This window comes from Salvia miltiorrhiza, chromosome 8 (assembly GCF_028751815.1).
Source record: "Salvia miltiorrhiza cultivar Shanhuang (shh) chromosome 8, IMPLAD_Smil_shh, whole genome shotgun sequence".
Taxonomy (NCBI): Eukaryota; Viridiplantae; Streptophyta; class Magnoliopsida; order Lamiales; family Lamiaceae; genus Salvia; species Salvia miltiorrhiza.
In genome coordinates, this window is record NC_080394.1 from 25051474 (window position 1) to 25066695 (window position 15222).

At 35.7% G+C, this 15222-nt stretch overlaps 2 protein-coding genes across 2 annotated transcripts; both read right to left on the reverse strand.

Moving 5' to 3' along the window:
* Positions 1-5671: 5671 nt before the first annotated feature.
* Positions 5672-10020, reverse strand: LOC130997207 (probable LRR receptor-like serine/threonine-protein kinase IRK). The gene is made up of 2 exons (XM_057922458.1): positions 7744-10020; positions 5672-7311 (listed from the first exon to the last, which is right to left on the reverse strand). Exons 1-2 carry the CDS (start codon positions 9213-9215, stop codon positions 5853-5855), a joined length of 2931 nt encoding a protein of 976 aa, XP_057778441.1. The 5' UTR covers positions 9216-10020; the 3' UTR covers positions 5672-5852.
* Positions 10021-11347: 1327 nt separating this feature from the next.
* On the reverse strand, positions 11348-12415 carry LOC130998233 (uncharacterized). The gene is made up of 2 exons (XM_057923664.1): positions 11797-12415; positions 11348-11715 (listed from the first exon to the last, which is right to left on the reverse strand). The coding sequence occupies exons 1-2, from the start codon at positions 12413-12415 to the stop codon at positions 11348-11350; spliced, it is 987 nt and encodes a 328-aa protein (XP_057779647.1).
* Positions 12416-15222: the final 2807 nt, after the last annotated feature.

Sequence of the window (15222 nt, forward strand, 5' to 3'; positions counted from 1 at the left end):
CTCTTGGTGGTTGTCTAAGTAGTGGGATGTAATCCAAAAATATGTAGAAAGTTTTTTATGGACATCCCAAAAAGAAAAAATATAAATTTTTTTCATGGACGGAGAGAATACTATTTTCATATTTTTAGTTATATATGGTTATAATTTATTTTTATTATATGAAAAATGGCTAGAATAAGGAATTATCTCAGTATATACACCCTTCGCCCCGCGAAATATGAGTCGTTTATTTTGGGCACAAGATTTAAGGAGTTAGTAATTAGTTTTAATCTATTGTTATTTTATTTTTTTAATTAAATTTTTATTTACTGAATATATTATTTTAAACGGACTCAGTCATCACATTCACGGTGGGGGCCAAAGGACTCGGATCGCTCTGTGTCGAGGATGATTGGCACTGGATCTAGGGTTAACAAGTGACGGAGATGGATTAGACGAGATGATGCCGATAACCCCACCGCTCTCATCAGTCATCCCAGTGGGGCAGTGGCGACTTCGGATTTTTCCTAAGATCTTTTCGACGGCGAGAGATCGAACTCGATTGATGGGGCGGCGAGGATTGACCCAACCTGATTCATCCGAATGAGGCGTCGAAGCCATGGAGCAAGAGAGGGAAATGTTTAGGAGAGGTGATATGGGAAAGATAAGTGAGATCGGCGGCGAGTGAATCAAGAGAGCGTCCTTGAAATCCCTCGTTCGAAGTGGATGGATTTACGCATCCGAATGAGGAGACTGTGAATGGCGTCAGCTGCGAAAGATTTGAGAGAGAGAGAGAGATTTGAAGAGGCGACGACTGAATCGAGAGAGAGTGTGAAAGGAAATTAGGGTTATGGGTATAAAAGTCAGAATGGGCGGGATTAGCGGATTGATAAGGGTAAGTTTATTTAACTTAATGCAGAATTAAAAGGCCTTATTATATTGGAGGGATTAGAATTAGGATAATTATTCAATCACACTTTTCACCTTACATCTAATATTTCACTTCACCAATACATATTATATTATATTATATTATATTCTAATATATTATATTATATTATATTATATTATATTATATTATATTATATTATATTATATTATATTATATTACTATTATTATTATTATTATATATGTTGGAAGGTGGAATTGGTATAATTATCCAATCACGTACATTTTCACATTACTTTCTATATATCACTTCACCAATACATATTATGTGTAAATTTATGTTTGGAGGGGTTGAAATTGGTATAATTATTTAATCACACTTTTTACGTTACATCATATATTTCACCACCAAGATATTTATATATATATATATATATATATATATATATATATATATATAGGAGCGCGCTCCAGTGAGACCTCCTATTTTACGTGAAACACTGAGTACAATGAATAAGACATATATACTGATGAAAAAGACGTATATCTAACGAACAAGATGTATATACTGATGAAAAACAAAATTTTAAAAATTGGTAATGAATAAGACGTATATACTGATGAACAAGGAAATATATAGTGATAAACAATGCAGTAGATACTGATGAATAACAAAATTTAAAATATTATGCTCCCTCCAGGATTCGAACCCTGTGAAAAAAAATCACCCTCGAGATACAATATCAGCCATATAATTGATAAAATAAATGCACCAAATCGTGCCCTAGATCTCACTAAAATTAGAGGGTCTCATTGGAGCGGCCCCCTATATATATATATATATATATAGGCTAAAATAAGTACACTGGTTAAGATATAAAATAAGAATCATTTTCAACCCTTAGATCATCAAGATCTATGGTTGGTTCGTAATCTTGTTGGATGGATTTATGGTCTTGAGTTCGAATCCAAAGGTAGCAAAAATTTATTTTTCACAATTCATACCTTTATACAGCGAATTCATACGTGTTCTACATAAAATTCATACATTGAAAATTGCTCTTATTTCTTATTTTAAGATGTGTTCTCACGGTAGCCCACCTCTATATATATAATATATGTAGGGGTGGCTTCAACAAAAACAGCTCCCTATCTAGAGAAAGAAGACAGTTTCTAGATCGTTAGATCCATCTTGATCAAGGGCTGAGATTAGAAGTTAATATAATTATTATAATCATTTCTGACATTAAGTTTATATATATTTCGTTCAAAAAGCCAATTAAGTAAAAAATACAATAAACGGAATTTGGTAAGATTCATAATATCCCTAAAATTTCTCACCTTCCAAATCTGTAGCAAATCTTGGTTTGTTTCGATGGGATTTGATTATAGGTATCTGTTTCTTTTCTATATCATCATTAATAATCGTAGGTTATTGATTATTTGTGTTGCTCCCGCCGTCGACGAACACTGGTGCATTATCCGCAGTCAAATATGTTCGATACATTTCCCGATCATGTTCATTCAAATAAGTTGTTATGTTCGATCATTTTGAGCATGTTAATTTTATTAACATATCAAGTTCGATACATTTGCCGATCATGTTCATTCAAATGTTCATTCAAATAAGCTACATTTTATTAACATATTAAGTTCAATACATGGGCAGATCATGTTCATTCAAATAAGTTTTTATGTTCTATCATTTTGAGCATGTGAACAAATAATGATTTTATGAACAGGAGAACTATAATTTGGAAAGGGATAAGGTTATCTAATGTATCGGACGAACAAATCTTCCATAATAAAAAAGATATGATTATGTATAATTAAGGTAACCTACTGTTACAATAATTAGGAAAATACCAACATATCCTTTTGCCTATATAATACCGCATGTGTTCATATTCAATCACAGTCGTCAGATTTCCTCCAATCAACGAACGAGATCATGTCTTCTTTCTCTGCCTATCTTTGTGTTTCCATAGAACTTTGTCCTATATATATATATATATATATATATATATATATATATATATATATATATATGATATTGCTAAGTATAATGAATAAGATAGTATATAGTATTAAATAATGCAGTATATAGTATTGAATAACAAAATTCGAAAAATTAGTAAAATTTGCGCTCCTCCCAGGATTCGAACCCATGTAAAAAATTCCCCCCTCCAAGTAAATATCAGCCATAGGATATATTAAATCAATGCCTATAAATCAATCTAAGATCTCATCATATATGAGGGATCTCATTGGAACGCTCCCCATATTATGTGTACATTCATGAGACCGTTTCTCATAAGAATGTACAAATAAAATATGTCTGTTATTCTATAAATAGCACAAACTACTTCAATGATAATGTCTTCACCTATCATCTGTAGCACATAGGTTCAATGAGTTCAGTTCTAGGAGCAGTATTTTTTTATTTGATTTAACGGATTTCAGTACAAGTGTATTAATAAAAACTATCCAGTCTTCTACAAATAAGACTCACTACACTAAAGCTAGTGTTGTGTTTCTTCGCCTATCATCTCTAAGGTTGTTGGTTCAATTCCTTGGAGCTTTTTGCTTCTTTTTAGCATTATGATATCTATTGAAACATTACTTTTCTTTATATTAATGGTTAACAATAATTACTTGATCAAATAAACGAAAATTACAAGTTCTCTCTTTTTTAGCATTATGATATTTTAGCATTATGATATCTATTGAAACATTATTTTTCTTTTTATCAGTGTAATTACTTGATCAAATAAACGAAAATTACAAATTTTCATGAGTAAAAATAATAATTGTCGTGAAAAAAAATAACATTTAAAAATACATTATTTTCAATTATTCGTATTTTTCAACCAGCTATCATCCGCGCTCCAACCTTAATTCTACCCGTCTCTTGGGTGCGGTTTATGACATGAAATTTCATATCGGCCGGCAAAGGCGGACCAAAGAAGAGTAGGCCATTGTGCACAAAATTCATTGCAACAATTAAGTGGTAGGAAAATTGTTTTTCCGAATTCTTGAAACTAAAATTTACAATTTCCATTGAAACTTTTTTCCAGACTCTCCATGTCGGAATTATTGGAAAACCGTCAAAATTCACTTCTATTTGGTCACTTTGTACTTTTGCTTCCATATTGTATATTCATAATCTATCACTCATTACCTTAAATAACCTTTTATTCCAGCTCAAAACAGAGATCATTCAAGTTCATTAGCCGATTAACAATAACAAATCGTGAAATAAATTACAAGAATAATCTAACAAATTACCTATTTAAACCAATTTTATACTCTAGCTCTAAACTCGAAACAATATAGTATTCTTCAGTTTGCAACTTAGGACACTGTATACTATGATTTAAACATGTAGTGATGGGACTAAGCAAAAAGTACTTAAATTTTGTCTTTGTGAACACTAAGTTTGTCTCCCATTTTCACTCATTTTTTTTTTTCATTTTCCATCAATCGAAAATCAAACATGAATGGACTCATGACGAAGGATTCCATTTCCAACAGCGTGACATGATTGTTTTTAATGACTTTCGATTGCATCGAGCATGCCCCATAATGCATGCCTATTACATAAACTATAGAAATAAAATATTATTGTATATTTAGTAATGAATTGTCACATATGCCAGCCGATGTTGAAAATGCCATTTGGTTAGGTTGTATAGGGGCCAACATCATCATATTTATTAAAAACAATAGGGTTAGAGGGACAACTCATTTTGGTCACCAATTCACATGCTCTTATATAATGCTTTCATTAAAATGGCATATCAACTAACCGAAGCATAAATGCAGAATTAATATTTTTTGTCATTTTATAAAGAAAAAAGCATAAGGGCATGCTCGTCCAATTTGAAAGACATTGGAGCAAATATGAGCCTTTATATTTATGTATTTTGGTCATTTCAAGCAAGATTGTCTACATATGTATTTTCGGATAGGAAAATGATTGGACATAAATATTGTCACTAAATTTTGATAGAATATTTCAGAGATGAACATACGACTTGGAGGAAACAACAAAATACTAGCATAAAATTAATAAGACAAGAAAGAGTCAAGAATTGCAGAAAGATATGCATACAAACATATAAGTTTCTAATGCAAGAAAAAGACAGCAAGAAGAAGAAGAAACACCCATGTGAAATTCAGCTGCTACAGACCTAACATAAGTCGCTTCATGTGACTTTAAAAGTGGGAAACAAAATAATCGAACTTGGCCGAAACTAAGCAACAAAAAATGCATTTAAACAAATATTGACATTATTTACAAAACAAAGAGAAAAAGAAAAAAAAAGAAAGAAAAGCTAATTACCCCCGACAGCATCAATCTTCATCCCTTAAATAAAGTTGGATTCCCCTGCATTTTTTCCTTTCTTTAATAGTTGATTTATGCATTCCCTTCTTTCACTTTCTCATTTTATATTCACAACTCAGATTACTTGCTTGGGAGTGGGAACTTGGAGAATCTTGACAAACATTGTATAGATTGTCAATTGTCAATTGTATATGTCTTTAACTATCAAAGTAGGTATATTAATTGGAGAAATTGTCTATTTACCTCCACCTATATTCAGAGGAATATGAAGAATTTGCAAAGACAGTAGTATTAGAAAATTAAACAAGGACAAATTTAATAATAGTTTTTTTCGTTAAATTCTTACACTTATTCAGAGTCTATTTTTCCATTATTATTCAGGTACGAAAGCAAACATATACTCTCTGTTTCTCTCTCACACACCACAAGTGCACACATACAATAGGAAGTCAGGATTAAAGTAAAGCAATATGAATAAACGTCCGAATCCGGCGAAAATAAATTCGAATTCAACATGCAAGGAAGGAATTACAGACCTATCAAAAATTCTGCCAAAATACAATGTAAAAAGGGAGAAAGAATACGAATCATGACCATTAATTGAGCCCAGATTTCTTCTCACTTGTTTCCTAACAGTTAGTTGAAGTCTCCCAACTCATCCTGGCTTTCAGAAGGACATCTGATGAGCTCCAATATGTTAACTACTTCTGCCATGTCAGGCCTGTTAGATGGCACCTGCGACGTGCAAATCAGACCCAGTTTCATCACTGGGATAGCCTCCTCAGCCGGGAACTTCCCTTGCAACCTCCCATCAACGCATTCCTCAACTTTCCCCTCTTCAAGCGCTCCCCTCACCATGTCCGAGAGCACCACCACGTCGTCCTCCATGTACTCGACTGGCCTCTTCCCGGTCACTATCTCCAAGACCAGTATGCCAAAACCATAGATGTCACATTTCTCAGTAATCTTGACAGTTTTGCATGCAAATTCAGGTGCCATGTAACCAAGAGCACTCTGGATTTTGCTGCTTAGGACATACCGATCCAACATTGGTAGCAGCCTTGCTAAACCATAATCTGCAACCTTAGCTTCTCCGTTGCTGTCAATCAGTATGTTGCTCGACTTCAAGTTGTAGTGAATCACCTTCATCTCATGCAAATGAGCCAAGCCTTTAGCAGCCCCGAGAATGATATTGAACCTGTCATTCCACGACAAGTAGTTCTCACCAGAGCCTTCTTCATGGAGATGCTTGTATAGATTTCCACCAGGGACAAATTCGTAGATGATAAGCTGTAATGAGGGAGTCCAGTAATAACCATCAAGTGCAACAAGATTGGCATGGTGAACTTTGCCCAATTTCTTGACTTCCCTTTCAAATTCTTCTTGGGACTTGACAAGACTAGACACAGTGAGCTTCTTGATGGCAACAGAGCGTCCATCCTTGAGCATAGTTCGGTAGACGGCCCCAAATCCTCCACGGCCAAGTTCACAATCTTTATTCAGAAGGGCATGCGCCCCAGTGCTAAAGTCAGGATCACCTGAGAACATGACGAGCTTCCCAGAACTTCCATCTGTGGAAGGTGACTTGCTGAAGTCATCACCACCAGAGAAAGTAAGAGCTACTGCAGAGCGAGGCATGGAAGAACGTACACGAAGGTTAAGAACAGTGATAGTAATAACACCGATCACAATGGCAGCTGCTGCACCAATAGCTATTAGGGCAGAAATGCTGAGGATCTTCTTTCCCCGACCAAAGCTTGGAGCAATGGTAGTAGGTGATGCATCAGTGGAGTTTGGATTAAGTACAATAGGTTTTGGAAGGACCGTGGAGCAAGTTCTATTGACTGCCGATCCACAAAGAGATGGGTTTTCTGATACAGATGATGGAGCGATGGTGTTGAAGAAACTACCAGCTGGCAGTTCACCTTGTAGCTGGTTGTGTGAAACATTAAATAACTCAAGGTGCACAAGATTTGCCAGCTGCTTCGGTAGGGTTCCAGTGAGCTTGTTGAAAGAGAGGTCAACAGTTTGAAGATAAGAGAGCTTTGAAAGGGAAGTAGGAATAGGACCAGTTATTTCATTATGCGCGAGGTACCTGGAATTTTTACAGAGTGTCAACAAACATTCATAGAATAAGTATATGATCACCTAGCAAAGTGCATAATTTAAGCATAATTTCATGAAGTAGTGGATTTCATAAACCAAGCCAGATATTGTAATGAATAATATTATGAGGCACATATGTTTCTAAAAGCAACGATCTCATGCATTTGTTCTCATAATAATGAGAAAGCACCTAATTGATACCAAATCACTGCCGCATCTCAATATATTTAAGGAAAAGCACAGAAATAATACATCATACAGAGCAAAAACCAACCATAAGTTTCTCTCACATGAGATCATCTAGCAAATAAAAAGTGTGCGAAAGAGTAACAAGTTTGAGGATATTAAAGAAGCAAGAAAGTTGCAGCAGATTTACAAACTGAGTGGCATTATAGATCATGAAACCAAGAAAAACACTTACAAGGACTTAAGCGAACTGCAATCTCCGATTGACAAAGGAAGGTTGCCCCCCAATACGTTCTTCTCGAATCTTAGTTCATCAAGGGATGTTAGTCCTCCAATCTCCGAAGGAATGCTGCCATTTAACCCATTCTCACTCAAATCCAGAAAATTTAAAACTTTCAGTTGTCCAATACTCGATGGAATGCTGCCAATGAATGAGTTCCTGGACAAATTTACTAACTGCAAGCTGCCAAAATTCCCAAGAGCAGCTGGAATTACACCAGATAGAAAATTTCGGGACACATCCAAAACCACAAGCTTTTTCTGAGAGTTCTCCGGTGAAAAGGCTAAAGCATTATGAATGCTCCCACTCAATCTGTTGCCTGAAAACAGAACTTGCTGCAAACCAAGTTTGAACACCCATAAAGGAACACCACCCGAAAAGGCATTATGACTAATGTCAAAAGCCAGAAGGTTTATGGAATTGTTCATGGATTCAGGCAAGCTCCCGGTGAGGGCGTTGTTGGATACATTAAGAATCTTCAACGATTGAAGCTTCCCCAAAGAAACCGGGAGTACGCCGGTAAAATTGTTCTCAGAAAGATCGAGGTTCTCAAGGCTTCTCATTTCTCCAATCCACTCAGGAACCTCCCATGTCAGCCCATTTCTACCTAAAACTAGATTGTTGCACAACAAAAGCTTCTGCATTGTGCTCGGCAGCCCACCAGAGAAGGAATTTCGACTCAAATCTACCGATCTCAACAACATACAATCCCCAATCCCATCAGGCACTTCACCAGAGAACACATTACTCCTCAAACTTATCACCCTCAAATTGTTCAAACCTTCAATCCCCTTGGGAATTTCACCCTCCAACATGTTTTCAGACAAATCAAGCGACCTAAGCCCCGTCATGGACCACATTCCCACTGGCAAAGCCCCAGAGAACTGATTGCCTGAGAGGTTAAGCGAAGCAAGAGTCGAGCATGAGCCCAAACTCTCAGGAACAGACCCTGAAAACCTGTTCTTAGACAATGAAATTGATCTTAGAGATCCACATTGGCTAAAGAAATCGCTTGGAATCTCCCCTGATAAACCATTCTCACTCAAATCCAAGACCCTCAGATCAGACAACTGAGCAAAGCTGAGACTCAAGCTCCCAGTAAAATTGTTGTTGGCAAGCGATAACTTGCGCAGAAATCGCAATTGAAGAAGACCCCGGCCGAGCTTGCCCGAGAGGCCAAAGCCATCAAGGACAAGATCAGAAACTCTATTGGATCTAGGGTTGCATTTGATCCCAACCCAATTGTTACACGGGCTGTCAGCATCTTCACTCCAAGAACTCAATTTCCCATCAGGATCTTGAATATCAGCTTTGAACACAATTAATCCCAGAACATCGTCATTCAAAGACGGGCTCAACGACTTCACTAACAACGGAGTTAGGCAAATGAAAAACGAAAGGAATACAAGGCTAACAACACTCCTCATTTTCGATGAAAAAACCGGACAAGTTATGTTAAGGCATTGCTTGGTTTGATAAAAAAAACCCAACAAAAACAACTCCTAAGTTTTCCCCCTTCGAAAATGTGACCTAATAAACAACCGGTAAAATGTGAAATGGAGCTGAAACCGTAACGAATTCTACAATTCCGTTAAAACATTAAACAATTACAGTGCAAAATCCTTAAAAGCTTGCAGGAAGCAGAGGAAACTTAGATAAAAAAAAACCGGTGCTTCACCACATTCAGCTCTGAACGTTTAAAACAATTGAGACCATAAGAAAAAATTGCAGAAAAACCTAGAAGCAGGTAGACAACAAAAACCCCTAATAAATCCGACCTGAAAGCGACATTAACAAAAGCAACCCCCCAGAAAGCCCCCAAATCACAGTAGGTATAAGCTCTTCTCCAGAAGTTAAAATCCAAGGAAAGAAATAAGGAAAAGAGAGCGAAAATATGTATGGAGGTAAAGTTTTTCGGAAAAAAAACAGCTGGACTTTGGAGTCGGTGTAAAAGATATTTCGATCTGAGAGGAAAGGATAGAGCTCGAATGTGAGAAAACACTTCGCCTGAGCGTCTCTGAGGAAAATGGAGTAGTTGCAGACTGAGTGTTACCGGAGAAACATGCAGGAAATGGGGATGCAGTGCGAGTTTTCCGGCAATGGAGGTCAGTCGACCAACGGAAGAGCCATCTCTCTCTCTCTCTTTCTCTCTCTCTACACTTTATTGCAGCAGATGAGAGAGGGAGACATGCATTTATCAACGGGAAAAAATAAAGTAGAGTGGGAAGGGAAAAAGCAGAGCAGAGAGGGCGGGGTGGCGCTTTCATTAGGTTGGACACGTGGCGCATTAATACCGGTCAGCGTTTTGCCTAATTGGACTTCGGCTTGGATAGTGATAAATTGATAATACGTCGAAAAAAATATTAATTCTGTCATCTTCATGCATATATAATTATTTTTTCTTGGCACTTTTAAAATCAAATAAAAAATGCCATAATTTATTTATTTGATCATTTTATAAGTCGTGCGGTTTTTTTTAACATTAAAAAAAACAAATACTTCCTCTATTCATCAAAAGTACAACATTATTGTCATTTTCTACATTCACAAGAGTTATAAAACTTTTTTTTTAGGACATAATTAAATTCATATCTTTCTCTTATTTTTTATCTTCACAAATATCCTATATTTACAAAAATAATTATCTGTGACCCACATTTAATTTATTCTCAACTATTTATTTCATACAATGATAATATAATTACTCCACTACATATAAACCACCTTTATTTTGTTAAAACTTACGCACACCAAAAATATCATATTTTTTTGTGAACGGATGAAATAACATACTAGAACATGACTTAAAGAGAACAAATAGTCAAACGATAATTTTTTCTTTACTTCTCTTTCATTCTCTTTTCTTTTGACTCACTTCTTCTATCTCCTTTCTTACATATTAATTGCTTTCACAAAAATTCAGGACTTTCAAATATAAAATACGATGTCACTCACATATTTTAATAGGACACTAGTAAGAACAACTCAAGTGTGACTCGCAGAGCCGGCTAGAGTCCCTTGCTGATGTCGTTGCACGGCAGGTGGATCAAGTGGGGGCTCGGAGTGCCTTCCCAAACTGCTGGCCTCCAATAATGCAGAAAATAGTGAAACTGCCCGAATCCTTGATCTTCATTGGCACCTTCCTTTGCAAAATCGCGCTGCATTCTTCATTGAGATTTACAGTCTCAAATTTCCCCAATTTCTTCTTGCGCGAAACTATATCCTTGAGGAATTTGGCATACTGCGGCTTCTCCTGTAACATCTCCACCAATGATATGTTGATATTCACCTTTTTGAAAATCTCTAAAAATTTAGAGAGCTGCTCTTTCACCTTCTCTTTCTGATGGCGTTGAGGAAAAGGCATAGTCACGGTTGCTGGCGATGTTTACTTCTCCTTCTCATCCTTCTTTTTGCCAGAAACATCAACAGTGGCCTCCTCAGCTTCCTTCTCCACGACCAGTGGTGAACTCTCATCCTCGGGCATCTTGAACCCCTCATGTGTAGTCCCGCTCAGCAAGTTGATTGTCTTGTAATGACGTTGGGGAAACGGCATGGGATACTAGGGAGGACGATATGGAGGTGGAACACGTCGACTCCCCTCATGGTTTTTCTTTGGATCATCCCCCATCTCACAAGATCTATGACTGCCTTCAAATGTGGCTGCACTTTTCAATCCAACTGCCATGCAATGCTCATTTGGGTTCACTGTGGTATTACTTGGGAATTTTCCTGACTGGTGCAGATTGCTAGTAGCATTGGCCACTTGACCCAATTGGGTCTCGAACATCTTCATCTGAGTACCCAACACAGCAGTTGTAGACTCAATCCTCTCCATCCTCTCATTGGACTTGGTTATATACTTCATTAGTAGCTCTTCTAGGTTGGGCTTCTTCTCCTCATTTATGACTCCATTAGTGATATAGAAGCCTGGTGGAGGTTGAATAACATTGTTTGGGTTCCCATAAGACAGATTGGGATGTGGGCGTCATCCTTGATAAAACTGCTGACCACGCTGGAAATTCCCATTGTTGACAAAATTTGCCTCTTCCATCATCATCGGATTTTCCACATCTGGCTCCATCTTAGTAGTAGTCAAGGCATTTATCTTGGAAGTCAGCTCCGCTATCTGAGTGGCAAATAAAGTCATAGGATCAAGGCTGGAAGCAGCTGCAACTTTCTTCAGCTGAATTCTCTCAGATGGCCATTGGTAACATGTGGTGGCCATGTTCTCTATGATTTCCATAGCTTCTGAACTCCCCCTTTTAAGTAAGGAACCACCTGCAGCTGTGTCCATGAACATCCTGGTGCGTTCCCCGCAAGCGTTATAGAACATAACTACTTGCGTGCTTTCATCGAATCCATGGCTCGGACACTTCTTGAGCTTCTCCTGGTATCTCTCCCATGTCTCCGCCAACGTCTCTCCATCAAATTGCTGAAATTGGAGAATATCCATCTTTAGCTTCAAGGTAAGCCCGAGAGGATGAAACTTTCGCAGAAAAAGATCAGCCAGGTCCCCCCATACTGGATTGGCTCCCAGCTGTAGAGTTTGATACCATGACTTCGCCTTATCCCAGAGTGAGAATGGAAAAAGGTGAAGACGTATAATGTCATCAGGGACTCCATTCATCTTCACAGTGCTTCATAGCCCTAGAAAGTACGCCAGATGCGCATTGGGGTCCTCAACAACTTTACCTCCATACTGATTTTGTTGCACCATAGTGATCAGGTCAATCTTCAGCTCAAAATTATTAGCATTGACTTGTGGAGGTTCTTGATATTGAAACTGAGGTGTGAAGGCTTCATTGATGGGAGGTTGTTTCTGAGCCTCGAGATTCTGTTGTGCTTCAATCAAACGCTGCAGCTGCTCCTTTAGAGCACGGACGTCTTCCTGTGTAGTCATAGAACTACTTGGCAAACTCCAAAACCAAAGTTAGAACCACATGAAAAATAAAGAACAGAAATAAAAAATCCAGATTAGTATATAAAAAAAATCAACAGATAGTATCAATAAATAATTGGTCCCCGGCAACGGCGCCAAAAACTTGTTCGCTAATTTCTTTAACACGCTGCAAGTGTACGGGTGCAATTGTGTACAGTAGCAAGCAAGGTCGTATTCCACATAGACCAATTAATATTAATTCATATTCTAAATTATTATTCTCTATCTGCACAACAGAATTGAAGGTTTAATTTTTAAACTAAGAAAAATAAATACTGGAAAATAAATAAATCAAGCTATAGGGAAGAATCAAGAAGAATTAAATTATCCCAATGTAAAGGTTTCAACAGATTGGAAATCTTAACAGATTCAATTCAATAATCAAGATAAATTCTCCTAAGACAATCTCAAAGCTAGTCTATACCCACTCATGTGGCGTATAAACCGTTGATTACATGCAAGGCTACCGTCCCCGGATCACACTTCTAACATGCAACTCTTAAAAGTCCGTAGGATTAGTGTCCTCACAAATACCAATTTTCTTTAGAATTAAAATAAATGTGTTATATGTTCTTAATTCAGGTAATAATTATCATCTCCCGATATCAAATTAAAATCCAAAATTATGTTAAATCGGTGATCAGGCAATAAAGCAAACAACATGCACAAGAACGTAAAAATGATAAATAAATATGATTAATTGAATCAAAATTATCAAGAATTCAAATTTGTTTACTTTCTAAAAGCAAGGGAGAAGAAAATTAAAAAAAGAGAAAGAGAGAAAGTGAGAGCAGAAAAGTTGGATTTAAATTCCACCAATGTATGGAGAGCCTCACTTGCACTATTCCATGAATGTCTTATCTTCCCAATTAAAATACCTAGCCCTCATGCAATAATGAGTTTCTTTTAAGGCTTTAGCTTGTTCTTTGGCTTAAAACATGTAAATCTGCTCTAATTTAAATTGTTTGCGCTCTATTATTTTAAATAAATTGGCTGAAAATTTGAGCACCAAATCTAGCCTACATTGGCCTACTCACTTCCCAAAAATTGAGTCTTCCATTCGCCCCAATACATACGATCATCACATGTTTATGTAAGTATCACACACAATTACTAAAATAAAGACTAAGACTTAATCGACCATTTAGCACATAAATGTACGCTTAATCATGCTCATCAAATGCAAGAATTATTGACCTTTGAATTTATCACCGACTTATAAAATAGTTCTTACTCTTTTATTCTAAGTCTCAATTAAGTATTCGACTCGGATTATTCTTGTTAAAATAATTTATTCTTAAGTAGCGGGGCTAGAGTAAAATATAGTGTTAATGTTAGGACGAAAATTCGGGATATTGCATATTTATTATTTAATTAAATAATGTTAACATATATACAAATTTAATGATAGAAAATATGTAGAAAAAAGATTTAGAGAGAGAAAAATTTAGAAAGAGAGAAAAATGTTTAAAGATAAAATTTTTAAGTGTAAATTTTAGAGAGATAGAAATTTCTAAAGAGAGAAAATTTATAGATGGAATTTTAACATTTAAATTTTAGAGACATAGGTTTTTAGCGAGAGAAAATTATTGAAAGAGAAAATGCTAGAGAGAAAAAAAATTATAAGAAGAAATTTTAAAAGTGTAAATTTTAGAGGAAAAAATCTTTAGAAAAACAAAATATCGAGAGAAATTTAGAGAATAAAATTTTAAAAGTGAAATTTCAAGAGAGAAAATTTTAAAAAGACAAACTTTAAACTTTGAAAACAATAGAAAAAATTTGAAAAAATAAATTTTATTTTCTTTCCTTATAATTTATCTCTTTCTCTAATGTTTTCAATTTGTAATATTTATTCCTTTTTGAATTTATATATTCTCTCCAAACTCTTTTCTTTTCTTTTGAAAAATTGTGTTATACAGACAGAAGCGGAGCATCTTCTCCCTCTCTAATTTTGTTGAAGGTGTGCCTAAGCTTTACTGCCTACTGTATGTTGTGTTGTAATTTATTTAATGTTTCAAGACTTATGTCACTGTATTCTTATTTATTTATCTTATGAGTTAGTTAAGTTATGTTATGTTCTTTCCAAAAATTGTTTTGGAAGAGAAGAGAAATAATCATAGAAGAGGACCACGTGAATTTTAATTAAAATAATTAAATGTATTATGAGTGGATAAATGGTGTCACCTACAAATAATGTATTATTAATAGTACTCCCTCCCCACGAAAAAATAGTCATATTTGAGGGTGGACATGAATTTTAATTCAGTTATTGTAAGTAGAATAAATGTATAATTTGTAAAGGTTATGTTAGTATAAAAAACTAGAATAAAGATACATTATTATTTAAAAGATAGAATAAAAGTATAATTTATAATTAAATATAGAAGTGAATGTATGATGTTATGGTTCAAAAATAAAATGAAACTCTTTTTTCATTTTCATAGAGAAAAAAAAAGGTAAGTATAGCTCATTTTGAGGGATTGAGAGAGTAATAA